Source organism: Podarcis tiliguerta (assembly GCF_965153285.1).
Source record: "Podarcis tiliguerta genome assembly, chromosome: 18".
Lineage (NCBI taxonomy): Eukaryota > Metazoa > Chordata > Lepidosauria > Squamata > Lacertidae > Podarcis > Podarcis tiliguerta.
In genome coordinates, this window is record NC_139551.1 from 1248632 (window position 1) to 1267784 (window position 19153).

The 19153-nt window shown below is 47.8% G+C and overlaps 2 protein-coding genes and 1 long non-coding RNA gene across 3 annotated transcripts in view; 1 reads left to right on the top strand and 2 right to left on the bottom strand.

Annotated features, from left to right (window-relative positions):
- Positions 1-19153, top strand: part of ANKRD24 (ankyrin repeat domain 24) — a 121183-nt gene that overhangs the window by 32367 nt on the left and 69663 nt on the right. The window lies entirely within an intron of this gene.
- LOC310668648 overlaps positions 3196-19153 on the bottom strand; it is a 35691-nt gene continuing 19733 nt past the window's right edge. The window contains exon 2 of the long non-coding RNA XR_014506751.1: positions 3196-3720. This is a non-coding gene — a long non-coding RNA (uncharacterized lncRNA). The remainder of the gene's footprint in view (positions 3721-19153) is intronic.
- PLVAP (plasmalemma vesicle associated protein) lies at positions 4544-14869 on the bottom strand. Its single transcript, XM_083421722.1, has 6 exons — positions 13935-14869; positions 10093-10189; positions 8451-9064; positions 6993-7197; positions 6040-6133; positions 4544-4841 (listed from the first exon to the last, which is right to left on the bottom strand). The coding sequence occupies exons 1-6, from the start codon at positions 14289-14291 to the stop codon at positions 4835-4837; spliced, it is 1374 nt and encodes a 457-aa protein (XP_083277848.1). The 5' UTR covers positions 14292-14869; the 3' UTR covers positions 4544-4834.

The following is a 19153-nucleotide window of genomic DNA, read 5'->3' on the forward strand; positions in this document are numbered from 1 at the left end:
AGGCAATTGATAAGGCATGATTGATCAGCTATCTTGGCAGACAGAAGAGAAGCAGCACACTCCCATTTCTGCTGGGGACCACCTCTTTCTGTGATGTATGCGTGATGTTTTGGGGGGTGGTCTTGAGCTACAGGGGAGGCAATTTCAAAAGTCTATAAAGGGGCTTGCGCCCCATTGTTCTGGGTTCCTCCAGAATGTGGGGAGTGAGGACCCTGTTGCAACAGTTCAATAAAGGCTAGGCTTACTAGCCGCTTTGCTTCTCAATATTCTCTGCTTGGCCTCTGTTATTTTCTCCTACCGATAGAAAGCCTACATAAGGACTCAATACGGGGTCTTGGATACCCAGAAAAGAGCAGTTTTTCCTTATAACAGCCCCCTTAAAGGTTTTTGCTTTTTTTTAATGCTCCCCTGTATCTTCCCATGTTCTTAAATTCACCCAGGATTTAAGAATGTGCTTTGCCGTTACGAAACAGGACCTGGAAGCTGACTGAGAACTCTTTCTGAATCCTTGGAGGCCTCTTGTTCTTTTTTTTGGGGGGGGGCAGCTGTTTATTGGCCCCCGGTGACTCCAAGCCATTGCCACAAGCACCTGCATCAATCATCTTTTAATTCATGAATCACCTCGCCTTTGAAACAAACATCCTGTTTGCCTGGACGACTCTGCGGGATTGTGGCTTATCGGTCAGGAGCGAATTCTGGCATTTACTCTCCTGCAAATTACCCTACGGCAAACCTGCTCCTCTTTATTGGGGATGTGAGCAATTCCCTCTCCCCCCCCCCCCCGCAAAAAATCCCCCACATCCTTTTCCTTTCCTAAAAACTCATTAGCAAGACCATGTTCAGATTTCCCTCTTGTGTTAAAGACTTTGTTTCCGAAAGGAATGGAACAAAACCCAGGATGCATTTAATGGGAAGCAAACACACACACACACACACACACACACACAACACACCATCCTAGAGAGAGGTTTTCTTGAGGAGAGGGCGTTGTCTGTGTGCAAGGAAGCTCTGGGGCCTCTTAGCAGTCGCTATAAATAATATTTTTGCAAGGTTCGGTTTCCAGCATAATAGGAGAGAGGGAGACGACTGCCTTGCCTTCAGTGCAAAATTCGGTTTTTCAATGCAGCTACGCTCCCTAAAGGGTGCTGGGGAAGGGCACCCCCAAAGGGTTTATTTCCCCCCTATTTAGCCTAATATTTACATTCTCCCCCCCCCCCATACTGCATCAATAGGAGTATAGCATCTAGATCAAGGGAAGTAATAGTGCCACTGTATTCTGCTCTGGTCAGACCTCCCTGGAGTACTGTGTCCAGTTCTGGGCACCACAGTTCAAGAAGGACACTGACAAACTGGAACGTGTCCAGAGGAGGGCAACCCAAATGGTCAAAGGCCTGGAAACGATGCCTTATGAGGAACGGCTAAGGGAGCTGGGCATGTTTAGCCTGGAGAAGAGGAGGTTGAGGGGTGATATGATAGCCATGTTCCAATATATAAAAGGATGTCACATAGAGGAGGGAGAAAGGTTGTTTTCTGCTGCTCCAGAGAAGCGGACACGGAGCAATGGATCCAAACTACAAGAAAGAAGATTCCACCTAAACATTAGGAAGAACTTCCTGACAGTAAGACAGTAAGACAGTAAGAGCTGTTTGACAGTGGAATTTGCTGCCAAGGAGTGTGGTGGAGTCTCCTTCTTTGGAGGTCTTTAAGCAGAGGCTTGACAACCATATGTCAGGAGTGCTCTGGTGGTGTTTCCTGCTTGGCAGGGGGTTGGACTCGATGGCCCTTGTGGTCTCTTCCAAGTCTATGATTCTATGATTCATTCAGTGATGGGGGGGGGGGAGAGAATGAAGATGAATGAATGGGAAAAAATGTACAAAAATGCACATTCTTATGTGAATTGAAATAATGTCGTTATCCTGAAACGTAGGCAGATTTTTAAAAGCCTACCTAGGGCTGCCATATTTTGAAGAGCGAAAATGAGGGCACATTTGCCGACTTCTGCTTTTAACTACGGAGAGCTATTATGACGACTCTCCTGTACGCAGACCTGAGAAGCTGCGATCTACAGGTGAAACTCGAAAAATTAGAATATCGTGGGAAAGTTCATTGATTTCAGGAATTCAACTTGAATGGTGAAACTAATATATGAGATCGACTTGTGACATGCAAAGCGCGATGTGCTTCTACTTCTCAGAGGTCCAATCTCGTTCGATTTGCAGTCCTTGTTTTGTTGATTTCCCTGAATATTCTAATTTTCTGAGATGGTTAATTTGGGGTTTTCACCAGCTGATCATGGCAACGATAAGAAATCAAGGCTTGACAGATCTCGCTTAGCATGTCACAAGTCAATCTCATATATTAGTTTCACCTTTCGAGATGAATTCCTGAAATCAAGGAACTTTCCCACAATATTCTAATTTTTCTATAAAATGTCTTGTCCTCTTCCTTTAGACTTCCTGGCACTATTCCCAATAGGAAACCTTCGCCATTGCTAGTGGCAAAGCGGCAGTGACAGTCGCCAACTTGGATGCGTTTGGGCAAAATTTGGCCCGCGAGGGCGACCAGCCAGGATGGTGATTCTCAGCCTCCGCATTCGGCGAGGACCATTAGCGAGGAGGCAGCCCTGAGCCACCCCCTGTCCTACGCTCTTTTCCTGAGGTTATTCAGAAGCGAGGAACGACGCCTTTTCCTGCGCAAAGGATCTGGAGGGGAAACCCAACTCAGGAAGCGAGGGAGGCTGCCGTTTTTCCTCTGCAGGGGACTTTGGGTTCATCCACTCACGCAGAGACAGCTGGAAAGAAACAGACGTTTCCTAGGAAGCAGCTCATATCCCTCTGGCTGCCATCCCATAATCATCATCATCATCATTACATACCCTCCAACCAGGGCCGGATTTAGGTTTGATGTGGCCCTAAGCTACTGAAGGTAACAGGGCACTTTCTACGTCCAGCTGTCTTTGTCCACAACAAATTGCTGCTGTTTTTTGTGTTGAATAGATGCTATATGGTCATTCATAGGGATCTCAAGCCATTTGCACATCACAAAATATGTATTTTATCCAAGTCGTTGTTGAACAGAAATACAGTTAAGAAGAAGTATATTAATAGTGATAGTGATATTTTAGGGAGCAGGCGAGCAGGCGGGGCCCATGACTTACATCCTAGGAGCATACACAACACAAAACACAGTTGCTTTATGTAGGTTTTATTTTATTTGCTTTTTATCTTATATTTTGGAAATGTACATCCAGTGTTTTTCCCCCCCTTTATTTTTTTGGGGGGCCCCCAAGAGAGTGGGGCCCTAAGCAAGAGCTTGTTTAGCATAGAAATAAATCCAGCGCCATCTGGAAAGGAAACATTTCTGAAGGATGTTTTGTCAGCATCATGTGATTGGGGATAGACTGCCATGAACGTGGGAGCTCTATTCAACCATCCTTGCTAGCAAGGTCTATTCCCGGGAAAGCTAAATAATGCCTCCTTTTCCCTGAGATATATATACATATAGGCCTATCTAAATGTGTACATGATATCAAAATTTATACATAGGCACGGCACCCTGCCTCTTGCAAAAATGTAAGAGATGTCTACAAGCGACAGCAGCAACTTAACTCTGCCCAAAGGGTGAATTTACAGCTTTGCTTTGCCGTTGTTGAAAGCATTCGTGGTTTACATTCAAATCTTATGAAGAAAGTCAGGGCCAGGGGACATACCGTATTTTTCGCTCTATAAGACGCACCAGACCACAAGACACACCTAGTTTTTGGAGGAGGAAAACAAGAAGAAGAAAATATTCTGAGTCTCAGAAGCCAGAACAGCAAGAGGGATCGCTGCGCAGTGAAAGCAGCGATCCCTCTTGCTGTTCTGGCTTCTGGGATAGCTGCGCAGCCTGCATTCGCTCCATAAGACGCACACACATTTCCCCTTACTTTTTAGGAGGGGAAAAGGGAGTCTTATAGAGCAAAAAATACGGTACCCTGTTTTATCATCACAACAGCCCTGAAAGGTAGGAAAGGGAGTCTGTTCATTTTGCTATCTCATTTCCTCCCTCCGACTCGGTTCTCCACAATTGCACGTCATTTTTGGACGACGGCTATTTTTTCAAAAACCCTCCTTGAAAAACTTTTCAATGCAACTTTGCCTAAGACACACAGATTTCCCCCAGGAGATCTCCACAGGATATAACACATTTCTGTGTGTGCCTTTTGCCAACAGAGGCATCTCCATGCATAATTTCCTGGAGCAAATGCATTTTTTGCACGAATCCGCCAGTTGGGAAAGTGCGTTGCAAAATTCGGGGTATGAATTTCAGAGCATCTAAATTCGGGGTATGAATTTTAGAGCATCTAAATTCGGGGTATGAATTTTAGAGCATCTAAATTCGGGGTATGAATTTCAGAGCATCTAAATTCGGGGTATGAATTTTAGAGCATCTAAATTTCTTGCTAGGGCTTTCCAGATTCGTGGGACAAAACTGGATCGGGAAAAGGGAAAGGAATGATCCGCTAAGGGGATTAATAGCGGTTATTATTATTTTTATGGGTGTAATGGCTGCTTGCGAAACACAACAAACCAAACGGACCGGCTGCATTTAGGATAAGACATCTTAAATTGGGCATCGGTTGTGTCACCAAGAAGCAGCGAGGGTTTGGTGGAAGATACCAGGCAGGAGGGCATTTTCCCCATTCAGTGCTGATGTCCATTTCCGCTTCGATTCCCTGTCCTGTCTGAAATGCATCTCCAGGTGAGGAAACTTCCAAACTCCGCATTCTCCCCTTTCCAACAATCGAGTCTTAATTCCCAGGTGCTGTTCCTGGAGGCCTCCGGCGCTGTTTCCTTTAACCGCTGTGGCGGGAAGAAATCAAATTCGGAGTGAGTTTATACAGTAGGCTATAGATATTTACAAACATATTCGGATACACTGGTGCCTTGGTTCTCAAATGCCTTGGTTCTCAAAACCCCCCACATCTGCAGGGCCATATTTAGGTTTGATGAAGCCCTGAGCTACTGGAGGTAATGGGACCCTTTCTATGTCGAGCTGTCCTTTGTCCACAACAAATTTTCGCTGTTTTTTGTGTTGAATATATGCTATATGGTCATTTATGGACCTCATAGGTATCTCAAGCCATTTGCCCATGTGGCCCTGCAACCAGTCCATGCAGAATGTAGGCACCCTGTATATAGAAAGGAGCAAACCAGGATATTTTAGGGAGCAGGCTAGCAGGTGGGCCCTAAGCTATATGTGATTCTATAAGATCTAGAGCAGCGGTTCTCAACCTGTGGGTCCCTAGATGTTGTCGGACTACAACTCCCATCATCCCTGAGCTCTGGCCTTGCTAGCTAGCGGTGATGGGAGTCGTAGTCCAACAACATCTGGGGACCCACAGGTTGAGAAAGGCTGATCCGGAGAACATAGACTCATAGGCCATCTCACGGTCGAACAGCTCTGACCGCCCGAAACCCCTTCCTGGTGTTGAGTCGGGCTCTCCTTTCCTGTAACTCGGAGCCACGGGTTCGAGTCCTACCCTGTGGAGCAGGAGAAAACAAGCTTCCTCACTCTTCCATGAAAGAGCCCTTGAGATATTGGAAGATGGCTTCTATCTCAAGTCTCCTCTTTTCCAAGCTGAACATCCTCAGCTCCTTCGACCATTCCTCATCAGGCATGGCTTCCAGAACCCTTGATCATCTCAGTCTCCCTCCTCTGCACACCGTCCAGCTTGTCAACATTCATCTTAAATTGTGCTGCCCAGAACTGGACACCATAACCCTGGTGTGGTCTGAGCAAGACAGAATAGAAGGGGACTATGTCTTCCCTTGATCTGGACACTAGACCTCCATCTCTATGATCCCGTGATTCACTAAATCTGGGACCTGATCCGCCTGCCCCCATAACCTGGGATCACCCCATATTGACACCACACCTTATCTGCCGGGCTCTGAAGCACCCAAACTTTCCAGGAACCCAACAGAACAGAAGCTCAGCCCCTTCTCTCTGCCCCATAGACCAGGAACGTATTAAAATCACATTTTTTCACTACAGGACCTGGTGGGTTGTCCCGCAGAGACGGCTGGCGGCTGGTTCGGCAGCTTCCCATTCTCCAAAAGGGGTTTCTTGTTCTCCAGAGTTCTAAATCGGTCTAAAGGAGCACAAAGGAAACACGTTCAGATGTAAGGTTTCGCCTTCTGAACAGGAGAAACCGGCCGCTTACCCTATTTTCAGGGGAGAAACGTTGGAGGGGATGGAATAGGACGTCCCCATTTTCAGGGGAGAAACGTTGGAGGGGATGGAATAGGACGTCCCTATTTTCAGGGGAGAAACGTTGGAGGGGATGGAATAGGATGTCCCTCTTTTCAGGGGAGAAACGTTGGAGGGGATGGAATAGGACGTCCCCATTTTCAGGGGAGAAACGTCGGAGGGGATGGAATAGGACGTCCCTATTTTCAGGGGAGAAACGTTGGAGGGGATGGAATAGGACGTCCCTCTTTTCAGGGGAGAAACGTTGGAGGGGATGGAATAGGACGTCCCTATTTTCAGGGGAGAAACGTTGGAGGGGATGGAATAGGACGTCCCTATTTTCAGGGTAGAAACGTTGGAGGGGATGGAATAGGACGTCCCTGTTTTCAGGGTAGAAACGTTGGAGGGGATGGAATAGGACGTCCCTATTTTCAGGGGAGAAACGTTGGAGGGGATGGAATAGGATGTCCCTCTTTTCAGGGGAGAAACGTTGGAGGGGATGGAAAAGGATGTCCCTATTTTCAGGGGAGAAACGTTGGAGGGGATGGAATAGGACGTCCCTATTTTCAGGGGAGAAACGTTGGAGGGGATGGAATAGGACGTCCCTCTTTTCGGGGGAGAAACGTTGGAGGGGGTGGAATAGGACGTCCCTCTTTTCAGGGGAGAAACGTTGGAGGGGATGGAATAGGACGTCGCTCTTTTCAGAGGAGAAATGTTGGAGGGGATGGATGGATTGAGCCAGGTGGGGTGGGTTGACTCACCAGGATTGATTTGAATTCCCGGGGAGGCAGGATTCGGCTGCATGACTGCACTTGATCTTCCGGGGAAGATTTGTGGGCTGGAAACCGAACCAGCAGTATTCACCACTCTCCCTGCGTTCCAAGCGCCCCCCATCGTGTTGGTGCCGCCGGACGAAACGGGGCTCGCCGGTCTCGCGAACGGGTTGCTGGGGAACGAAGAAGTCCCCTGCGAAGCAAAGAGCCTGATATCTCCTCTGAACGAGTCCTGCGATATTTCAGCAGAGCTGAGCGGGCGGAGAGGCTTCGAGGGGCCACACTTGGGCCCCCAGGAAGCTCCCTGCCGGCCCTTCTGCCAACTCCGGCAGGTAACAACCAACCGTCTTGCCATCCCTTCCATGCTCAGCTCCGTTTATCCGGGTTTGGTGGAGCTTCTGCGCTTTCGATCCCCAACAACAACCAGGCGAGGTAGGCTGAGAGCGAGCGACTGACCCTAAGCTCACACCCAGTGAGTTTTGTGGCTAAGTGGGAAGATTCGAACCCAGCTCTTCCAGGCCTCGTCACGACAGCAGGCCCCTCTCTTTACGCCCAATACCTACCCATAACGTTTGCCCCGATATTTATTCCATTAGCCCACTTTACCCCTAAACAATAGGCTCAAAAGGGTGTTGACTGGTGATGCGGCAATGTTGTATTGTATTATTTATGCAAATTGATTTTCTCTGGAGTTAAAGATCTGACGGGGACAAACCTCGTTATGTTGAGCTCGTATTTTGCACAATTTGTATACGGTGTCTGTTTGATCATGTGTGGTTTGCTACGCCTAATAAAGGACATGAAAATAAAAACCCCCTAAACAGGGCTGACTTTAGATGTCTTCTAAAAGTCAGATAGCTGCTTATTTCCTTGATATCTGAAGGGAGGGCACCACCACTGAGAAGGCCCTGTCCCTGGTTCCCTGGAACCTCACTTCTCGAAGGGAGGGAACCGCCAGAAGGCCCTTGGTGCTGGATCTTGTTATAACGGGGCTATTATTGGATGGTAAAATTATTATCCCAAAATGGAAGAGGGAACGGGCGTGCGATGAGGGCCGGAATTGTGGCTTATTACCCTGAGATTACTCTGAGATGCGGGTGGCGCTGTGGGTTAAACCACAGAGCCTAGGACTTGCTGATCAGAAGGTCGGCGGTTCGAATCCCCACAATGACGGGGTGAGCTCCCGTTGCTCGGTCCCTGCTCCTGCCAACCTAGCAGTTCAAAAGCACAAAGTGCAAGTAGATAAATAGGTACCGCTCTGGTGGGAAGGTAAACGGCGTTTCCGTGCGCTGCTCTGGTTTGCCAGAAGCGGCTTAGTCCTTCTGGCCACATGACCCGGAAGCTGTACGCCGGCTCCCTCGGCCAATAAAGCGAGATGAGCGCCGCAACCCTAGAGTCGGCCACGACTGGACCTAATGGTCAGGGGTCCCTTTACCTTTACCTTACCCTGAGATTCAGGCACGCTGTCTTGCTCTGCTGCAACTGCAGCTGGAGGGTCTCCTTCTCCCCGACCAACTGTTGTCTCTCCGCATACATCTTCTTGGTCTCAGCGTCCTGGGCATCTCGGAGGTTCTGCTTCTCCCTCTCGCACTGTAATTTTTGGGCGCCTGCTTGGCGCTCCTTCTCCTGCAAGCTGTGGGTGCAACCGGCCTTCTCTCTTTGCAGCTTCCCGTTCTCCTCGGCCGCACTGCTCACTTTCTGGTCCACCTGCCTGGCCAGAACCTCGAACTGGTCCCTCATGGCGTCTGTCAGCAGCCGGAAGTCCTGGCGGGCGCTACCCACCTGGTAGCACGAGGTGAACTTGCCCATCACCTGCTCAAAGGATTCTCTCAGGCTCTCAGGGACGGGATTCAGTTTGGAAAGGACTTGGGAACCCAGGTTATTGTAGGTCTGCATCTGCGACTGGTCTCGCAGCCGGCCGACCTCGCAATCTTGCTTCTCCTTCTCTGTCCGGTCCAATTGGTCCTGCAGGTTTTTCTGGGTGCCGGACAAGGCATCTTGTTCCAGTTGGCTCCTCAGCTGCAGAGCGGCCAGTTTTTCCTGGAGAGAGTCGATCTTAACTGCGGGACATTTGAAAAGGAAGAGAAAGACAAAATGATATGGGGGGGAAAAAGTTTTGAATAACTTTTGTTCAAAAAAAACACCAGAGGCTTTTTTCGTTAGGTATTATAGGTGGGAAAGAAAATAAAAAGTTGTTTTTTATTTACCAATAAATAACCAAAAGAAAATAATATCTGCCAAAAGGAAATAAAAAGTTGTTTATGTGTGCAGGGACAGCAGCAAGGGGCTGTTTCAATCCCCCCCAAACACAAGGGGCAGAGAGAGAGATAGATAGATAGATAGACAGACAGACAGAAATAGATAGATAAATATAGATAGATGTTAGATAGATAGATAGATAGATAGATAGATAGATAGATGATAGATAGATAGATATACATAGATGTTAGATAGATAGATATAGATAGATGATAGATAGATAGATAGATAGATAGAGATAGATAGATGATAAATATATAAAAAGTAAAATAAAATGTCCAGTAGCACCTTAGAGACCAACTAAGTTGTTGTTGTTGTTGTTGTTGTTGTTGTTGTTGTTGTTGTTGTTGTTGTTGTTGTTGTTGTTATTATTATTATTATTATTATTATTATTATTATTATTATTATTATTATTATTTTTTATGGGGGGGCGGCAGGATTTCAGGCAGCAGCTGGGCTTTGCACGGATCTCTAGGGGCAGCCTTTCCTGGCCATAGCTGTCAACTTTTCTCTTTTCTTGCGAGGAATAAGGGAATAAGGGAATTTCCCTTAAAAAACGGGAAACGTTGACAGCTATGTTCCTGGCACGGCCAACCGTACACCTGTGGCTGATCAGCCTTCAGGGACTCATTCAGAGAAGCAGCGGGCACCAGCTGTCTTCAGCCGAACTTCCAGCAGCCGTAGCCTCAAGGCTAGATTAAGAATAATAATAAAATTTTATTTATATCTCACCCTCTCCAGCCAAAGCTGCGGCTCAGAGCGGCTAACAACAGTAAAAATAGCACAGTTTTAGATTACCACAGTGTGCCCTGGGCCGGGCTGCTCTTACCTTGAGTCGTCATATTCAGAAGGTACAAGTTGTAAGCGCATTCCCGGCTCATCTGTTGGGCAATCGCGTCCTGTCTTCGCTGCTCATGGCATTTTAACTGGGGGGAGATGGAGAGAGGGGGTGGGTTAGGATCCAACGATTTGGGGTGGTTGAGGAAAATAAGCAGAGCTGACACTGACTGGAGAAAGCAGCTTCAAATATTATTAATAATTATTAATTATTATTGATCACTATTAATTAGTGTTAAATCAAACTGCGGGAGGCAGTGGAAGACAGGAGTGCCTGGCGTGTTTCTGGTCCACGGGGTCACAAAGAGTCGGAAACGACTAAACAACTAGAAGTGTTAATTAGTATTGCTTATTGCTCTTCTTCTTCTTTGGTGATCCCTTATAGCCGAGTAAGATTGTCTTCCATAAACACGGTTTATCAACATGAATTGATTGCAGGTCTTCCCTAGTAGCCGAGAAAGATTGTCTTCCATATACACAGTTTTAGCAGTGAGTCCATAAGTGACTGCGGAGGCCAATTCTGGATCCACACGTCCTTCCACAGTGGGGACATTGGTTTCCGGGCGGGAGTTGATCATGGCGAGGGTTTGCCAAGTGTGCCTTCCTCTTAGCACGTTTCTCCCTTGCGTCCTGAGTTCGAGTGTCTTCAAAGCCCATGACACCTTTGGTCAAGGCTGTTCTCCAACTGGAGCGCTCGCAGGCAACTGGTTCCCAGTTGTCGGTGTTTATACTACATTTTTTAAGATTTTCCTTGAGAGAGTCTTTGAACCTCTTTTGTTGACCGCCAGCATTACGCTTTCCATTTTTAAGTTCGGAACAGAGCAGTTGCTTTGGCAGACGATCATCAGGCATCCGCACAACAGGACCAGTCCAACGAAGTTGATGTTGAAGAATCATCGCTTTGACACTGGCCATCTTTGCTTCTTCCAGTACACTGGCATTAGTTCACCTGTTTTCCCAAGTGGTGTGTAAAATAGTTCGGAGACACCGTTGATGGAATCTTTCGAGGAGTTGGAGATGGTGTTTATAAGTGGTCCATGTTTCCCAAGCATACAGTAAGGTTGGTAGTGCAATAGCTTTGCAAACAAGCATTTTGGTTTCCCTGCGAATGTCCCGGTTCTCAAACACTCTGCACTTCGATTGGGAGAAAGCTGCACTTGCAGAGCTCAGGTGATGCTGGATTTTATTAGGTACCATATTTTTCGCTCTATAAGACGCACCAGACCACAAGACGCACCTAGTTTTTGGAGGAGGAAAACAAGAAAAAAAATATTCTGAATCTCAGAAGCCAGAACAGCGAGAGGGATCGCTGCGCAGCGAAAGCAGCAATCCCTCTTGCTGTTCTGGCTTCTGGGATAGCTGCGCAGCCTGCATCCGCTCCATAAGACGCACACACATTTCCCCTTACTTTTTAGGAGGGAAAAAGTGAGTCTTATAGAGCAAAAAATACGGTAACTTTCCAGGTAGGGGAAGTGATCAACACTTTCCAACATCATTGAGGTGGATTTGACGGAATGCCCCAGGTCCTTATACATTTTACCTGCTTCCAGGCAGGTGGTTCCTTCATAGGGGTGGGGGCAGAAAATGGTCCTTTCCTCTCATTTTCCCCACCCCCAATCTTGAGTTCGGTTTTCGACATATCCATGCCACCCTTTTAAACCCCTCGTGGAAATTCATCAGCATCCCAGCGTAAATTTCTCCCGGCAAACGAATTTTTGTGTGTGTGTTTCACCTGAGATTCATTTTCCTCCTCGTTCTTTATTTGCAAAGCAATTCCCCCCCACCCCCCCGCCATAATGCTTCCTTGAATGTTATTCTCCAGCATTCGATGCAAACATCGCCCTAGATCGGGAATTTGGGGACACATTACTCTGTCAGGAATCATAGAATCATAGAGAGTTGGAAGAGACCACAAGGGCCATCGAGTCCAACCCTCTGCCAAGCAGGAATCACCATCAGAGCACTCCTGACATATGGCTGTCAAGCCTCTGCTTAAAGACCTCCAAAGAAGGAGACTCCACCACACTCCTTGGCAGCAAATTCCACTGTCAAACAGCTCTTACTGTCAGGAAGTTCTTCCTAATGTTTAGGTGGAATCTTCTTTCTTGTGGTTTGGATCCATTGCTCCGTGTCCGCTTCTCTGGAGCAGCAGAAAACAACCTTTCTCCCTCCTCTATGTGACATCCTTTTATATATTTGAACATGGCTATCATATCACCCCTTAACCTCCTCTTCTCCAGGCTAAACATGCCCAGCTCCCTGAGCCGTTCCTCATAAGGCATCGTTTCCAGGCCTTTGACCATTTTGGTTGCCCTCCTCTGGACACGTTCCAGTTTGTCAGTGTCCTTCTTGAACTGTGGTGCCCAGAACTGGACACAGTACTCCAGGTGAGGTCTGACCAGAGCAGAATACAGTGGCACTATAACTTCCCTTGATCTAGATGCTATACTCCTATTGACGCAGCCCAGAATTGCATTGGCTTTTTTAGCTGCCGCGTCACAGGAAAACTGCACTGAAAATTTCAGAGAAGGGTGGATTTGAAAAGATGGCTGTGTTTCAGCTAGTTTACTATTTCTCTATTATTATTGCTATTTTTATTATTATTATTATTACTATCTTTATCGTTCTTATCATCATTATTCATTATTATTTAGCAGGCAATGCAATATATAACATGCAGCAGTCATTATGGCAAGCAGGCATTCCCTATAAAGAAGAAAGACTGACAGGAAGAAAATTATAACAATACAAATTATTCATATCAGCCTCATCCATTCAGGAGCTGCTTGTGGGAGCTCAATACTACTGGATAGGAAAGCACGTCACAAAAACCATTCGAAATAAACTTATCACTTTTACACGGGCCTCAAAGCGTTCTCAGTTTGTGTGTCCATCCTCCTCCCATTAATTCAATATCCCACAACATCGTGTACCATAGACTCAAAGAATCCTAGAATTGCAAGGGACACTTGAGGGACATCCATCCCAACCCCCAGGGCTGGATTTAGTTTTGATGAGACCCTCAGCTCCTGAAGGTTATTGCTTATTTTGCAGAGGACTGACCAATAGATGCTTTCTGCAAACAGCTGTGTCATGACGGTCAAAAGATTGTCTGCCTACATCTTGTTGCCAAAGGGAAAAGGGGGCTGAATGCTCAGCTATTGCTATAATGATTGTAAATAGTGCTTGCAAAAGGGTAAAAGAGGATTGGGAAATGACAGAGCCAGCACATAACATCCAATGAAACAGGGACGTCCTATTCCATCCCCTCCAACGTTTCTCCCGTGAAAATAGGGACGTCCTATTCCATCCCCTCCAACGTTTCTCCCCTGAAAATAGGGACCTCCTATTCCATCCCCTCCAACGTTTCTCCCCTGAAAACAGGGACGTCCTATTCCATCCCCTCCAACGTTTCTCCCCTGAAAAGAGGGACGTCATATTCCATCCCCTCCAACGTTTCTCCCCTGGAAATAGGGACGTCTTATTCCATCCCCTCCAACGTTTCTCCCCTGAAAAGAGGGACGTCCTATTCCATCCCCTCCAATGTTTCTCCCCTGAAAATAGGGACGTCTTATTCCATTCCCTCCAACGTTTCTCCCCTGAAAATAGGGACGTCCTATTCCATCCCCTCCAACGTTTCTCCCCTGGAAATAGGGACGTCCTATTCTATCCCCTCCAACGTTTCTCCCCTGAAAACAGGGACGTCTTATTCCATCTGAAATAAACACCCCAACGCGTAGCACACAGGCTCTGCGTGCATGCGAGCTTCTGGTGTTGGCGGGACCCCCAGAGATCATCCACCCCAACCCCATTAGGGACGGTCTCTCTGCTGACCTTCTCGTTGTTGCAGGCCACCAACGTCTTGTTGCAGCTGCTGGCCTTGTTCTTGTTCAGGTTGGCCTCCACCTGGCTGGCGTTGAGGCGTTTCTTGAAGTCCGCGATCTCTCGGCCGTGGTCCTGGCCCTTCTTATTGCATTGCACGAGCTGCTCCTGCAAGACTTTCTGGTGTTGCTTGGCGCTCTCCTCTGAGTTGCCGTACACCATGAAAAGCACCAGCCCCAGGATGATGAGGAACTGGATGAGCGAGAGGAAGAGGAAGAAATACTTCATGTAGAAGCCGCAATCCCTCTTATTGGGGTTCTCCTTCAACTCCAAGCCCAGCTTGGCCATCGTGTAGGGGTTCTTCTCCATCTCGCCAACAACTGCCTCGTCCAACCTCGAAGGAGCCGCTTTTGGGCCAGCTGGGCGGGGACTCTAATTCCCCGAGTGTTTATATTGCCTACTTCCTCTCATCTGACTCCATCCTGTCTGTCCGGAAAAAGCTGCTGGTTCCTGGTTATCAAAAGGGGCCCCCTTGTCACCGGGAGATTTCTCGGGGGGCGGCCTCTCGCAGCTCCTTCCCCCTTGTTTTTTTGGCCCGCGGGAACAAGGCCAAGGCGGCCTCGCCCTTGCCAGGCTGGTCCCCAGGGTACACCGAAAGACGTCAGCCGGGGCAAAGGCATAGAAGGAGCATCGTTGAATTTCAGAGGGACAAGGGCCCCCCCCCCGGAGATCCTCTAGTCTAACCCTCTGAGGTGCAGGAATCTTTTGCCGGTTGTGGGGCTCCAACCCACAACTTTGAGATGGCCGACCGGCTGAGCTCTGTCCCAGGAGCCCTGGAGTTTCCTTGGCATGGAGGGCAAAATGGGGGCAATACCCCACTAACTTCGGCCGGCATCCCCCCCCCAGCCCCAGGCCTTATCACTCAGAATGTCTTTAGCCCCTAAAGCAGGGGCACATACAAAAAGGGAGTTTGTTGTCGTTGTTTTTAAAGACATTTGATTTAATAATAATAATAATAATAATAATAATAATAATAATTTTATTTATACCCCGCCCTCACTGGCCAGAGGCAGGCTAACGGCGGCTAACAACAGTAAAATTACAATAAAAATATAATGGGGGGGCAATTTAAAATACAGGTCAAAATGCAATTAAAAAATATATAGAATTGTGTGTGTGTTTTAAAGCTCCCAAGCCTTTATCATGGGGAAAATCAGAACTTCACTAGACTTGCTTACTCTCCCCATTCCTTCTGCTGCCCCCCCAATTTTTCCCACCTAAACCAGGGGGCGTCCGACTTCGGTTGAAATAAAATGAGAAAATCAGAGGGAAGCACACTCCTTCTTCCATGGGACGGCCCTCAAGATATTGGAAGATGGCTCCCCTATCTCCTCTCAGGCTCCTCTTTTCCAGGCTAAACATCGCCAGCTCCTTCGACCGTTCCTCATCAGGCTCGGTTTCCAGACCTTTGATCATCTTGGTCTCCCTCCTCTGCTCACCTTCCAGCTTGTCCACAACCTTCTTAAATTGTGGTGCCCAGAACTGGACACAGTATCCCAGGTGTGGTCTGACCAAGGCAGAATATTTCTCTGCAAGGAGGAAGGAAATGGGGAAAGCTTTCCAATGGTCTTTGGACTGTAGGGGCTCACACCTCCCTGTAAATACAGTCTGGCAAGTACCTGTTCATCTGAGCACACTTATCAATATGCGTAAGAGATTCAGGAACTGAGTATTTACCATCTCCAAGGAATGGCCAGGCTACCCAGAAAAGGCAATTGATAAGGCATGATGGATCAGTTATCCTGGCAGACAGGAGAGAAGCAACACACTCCCATTTCTGCTGGGGACCACCTCTTTCTGTGATGTATGTGTGATGTTTTAGGGGGTGGTCTTGAGCTACAAGGGACATGGGTGGCGCTGTGGGTTAAACCACAGAGCCTAGGACTTGCCGATCAGAAGGTCAGCGGTTCGAATCCCTGCAATGACGGGGTGAGCTCCCGTTGCTCGGTCCCTGCTCCTGCCAACCTAGCAGTTCGAAAGCACGTCAAAGTGCAAGTAGATAAATAGGTACCGCTCCGGCGGGAAGGTAAACGGCGTTTCCGTGCGCTGCTCTGGTTCGCCAGAAGCGGCTTAGTCATGCTGGCCACATGACCCAGAAGCTGTACGCCGGCTCCCTCAGCCAGTAAAGCGAGATGAGCGCCGCAATCCCAGAGTTGGCCATGACTGGACCTAATGGTCAGGGGTCCCTTTACCTTTATATAAGGGCTTGAGCACCAATGTTCTGGGTTCCTCCTCCCTCCTACATGTGGGGAGTGAGGACCCTGTTGCAACAGTTTAATAAAGATCAGGCTTACTAGCCGCTTTGCTTCTCAATATTCCCTGCTTGGCCTCTGTTATTTTCTCCTATGATAGAGAACCTACTTAAGGACTCTATATGGGCTCTTGGGTACCCCATAAGGGAAAAGGAGCAGGTTTCTTTCTTATACCAATAGCTTTGCGAGGGGGGTCTCTTAATAACTCCTAACAACACCCTTAACAAGCCAGATTTTCCCAGGATTTGGGGAATAATTGGCAGTTGCTTGGATTTCTCCGTTTGGGGGTTGTTGTTGTTTTTTTGCCTTCGTCTTCTTTTGTTTGCAAAACGCCCTGCGGCTTTTTGCAAAGGGAAGTCTATAAATCATCCGAACAATTAACCAGATCTAACGACATCATCTTGCGATTTGGGACAGATATCTGGCAGCATTGCCTGGTTCATCTGTTCAGGTCCTTTTGTCTTTCTGAATTGTTCTTGGCGCCTGTCCTAAGTGTTTCCCCCAAAACTCGTCAAACGCTTGCATACCAAAACAAGCCCATTATTCCAATCGCCGTCCTTTGAAGTCTGGCTCTGCTCCAACTAACTTTAATCCCTAGAATCATAGAACTGTCGGAAGGGACACCAGAGGTCATGTAGTCCAACCCACCCAGCAACTCCTTCTTCCTTCTTTGGCGATCCCTCGTAGCGAGTAAAATTGTCTTCCATAAACACGGTTTTAGCAATGAGTCCGTAAGTGACTGTGGAGGCCAATTCTGGACCCACACGTCCTTCCACAGTGGGGACATTGGTTTCTGGGTGGGAGTTGATCAAGGTGGAGATTTGCCAAGCCTGCCTTCATTTTAGCACGTTTCTCCCTCGCGTCCTGAGTTCGAGTGTCTCCAAAGCCCAGGACACCTTTGGTCAAGGCTGTTCTCCAACTGGAGTGCTCGCAGGCCACTGTTTCCCAGTTGTCAGTGTTTATACTTTTTTTTTTAAGATTTGCCTTGAGAGAGTCTTTGAACCTCTTTTGTTGACCACCAGCGTTACGCTTTCCATTTTTAAGTTCAGAATAGAGTAGTTGCTTTGGAAGGCGATCATCAGGCATCCGCACAACATGGACAGTCCAATGAAGTTGATGTTGAAGAATCATCGCTTTAACACTTGTGATCTTTGCTTCTTCTGGTACCCTGGCATTAGTTTGTCTGTCTTCCCAAGTGGTGTGTAAAATATTTCGGAGACACCGTTGATTGAATTTTTTGAGGAGTTGGAGATAGATAGCTTTTGCAAGTGGTCCATGTTTCCCAAGCATACAGTAAGGTTGGTAGTACAATAGCTTTGTAAACGAGAATTTTGGTTTCCCTGCAAATGTCCCAGTCCTCAACCCTCTGCACTTCAGTTGGGAGAATGCTGCACTCGCAGAGATCAGGCGATGCTGGATTTCCGCATCAGTGTTGGCCCTTGTAGAAAGATAACTGCCCAGGTAGGAGAAGTGAACAACATTTACCCTAACCTAGCTTTAGACAAGGCACAACACAATTTATTGATTTATTCAGAGGGTTTTCATCTCCACTCTTGAGCCGCCATAAATCAAAGGCGCATCACGAAAGGAAAAGGGGGTGGGGAGGGTAGAGGAAAGAAGGGGATGCTGATTGTATAGGTAAAGAAACAGAGCAGGCTATTTCTCTTTGTAGCGTGAGATTCAGGGAGATGAAGAGGGTCCCCCATTCGGCCGAAGAGCCCAAATTGCCACAGGAGCTGTCTCTGGGTTTTCCTCCGAGCCTGGAAGGGTGGTGGCCGGCTGGCGCTATTTCTAGCTCTGAAAAGGAAGCCCCAGGAGCCGAGAGCGAAATCCGGTAGTTCGGGAGTAGCTCAGAGGTGACCAGACGTCTACTGCTTTGGGGGAAAAGGAGGGGAACGGCATTCAAAGCTATTGAGGAGGAGAGACACATTCCCGGTGGGCCTCTATCCCCGAAGGAAAAAGGAAAGGATAATGGTGCTCTTTTAATGTCTTGATTCCAATATGTTGTTGTTTAGTCGTTTACTGGTGTCCGCCTCTTTGTGACCCCCTGGACCAGAGCACGTCAGGCACTCCTGTCTTCCACTGCCTCCCGCAGTTTGGTCAGACTCATGCTGGTAGCTTCGAGAACACTGTCCCACCATCTCGTCCTCTGTCGTCCCCTTCTCCTTGCGCCCTCCATCTTTCCCAACATCAGGGTCTTTTCCAGGGAGTCTTCTCTTCTCCTGAGGTGGCCAAAGTCTTGGAGCCTCAGCTTCAGGATCTGTCCTTCCAGTGAGCACTCAGGGCTGATTTCCTTCAGAATGGATAGGTCTGATCTTCTTGCAGTCCATGGGACTCTCAAGAGTCTCCTCCAGCACCAGAATTCAAAAGCATCCATTCTTCGGCGACCAGCCTTCTTGATGGTTCAGCTCTCACTTCCATACATCACTACTGGGAAAACCATGGCTTGAACTATACGGACCTTTGTTGGCAAGGTGATGTCTCTGCTTTTTGAGATGCTGTTTGTGTTTGTCATTGCTTTTCTCCCAAGAAGCAGGCGTCTTTTAATTTCGTGGCTGCTGTGATCATGGAGCCCAAGAAAGTAAAATCTCTCACTGCCTCCATTTCTTCCCCTTCTAGTTTCCCTAAAGCGGCTGAGAGGGGTGTTTTGTCATCTGAGCAGCCTGGGACCCCCAGACGCATGGCCCAGGATTGCACCCTGGGAAGGTCACTTTGGTTCTGCTTTCACAGTTTTTTAGCTCCCCCCCCCCCGGAGGAGCACTCCATCATCTTTCAAGACACATGGGTGCTGACAATGTGTGCAAGCTCGGGGAAATGTGCTTGGTGCAATTACGTATGAAAAGGAGAAATGCACACTGAGGGTTTGCAAAGCAGAAATGGAGAGAAATTTCTTTCATCCCTAAAGATGAAGTGATCGCA

Coding starts and splice junctions, on each gene's coding strand:
- PLVAP (XM_083421722.1), bottom strand. CDS start 14,291: ATGGAGAAGAACCCCTACACGATGGCCAAGCTGGGCTTGGAGTTGAAG. Junction 10,190..13,934: donor TGGCCTGCAACAACGAGAAG/GTCAGCAGAGAG, acceptor ATCTCCCCCCAG/TTAAAATGCCATGAGCAGCG. Junction 9,065..10,092: donor TCTGAATATGACGACTCAAG/GTAAGAGCAGCC, acceptor AATGTCCCGCAG/TTAAGATCGACTCTCTCCAG.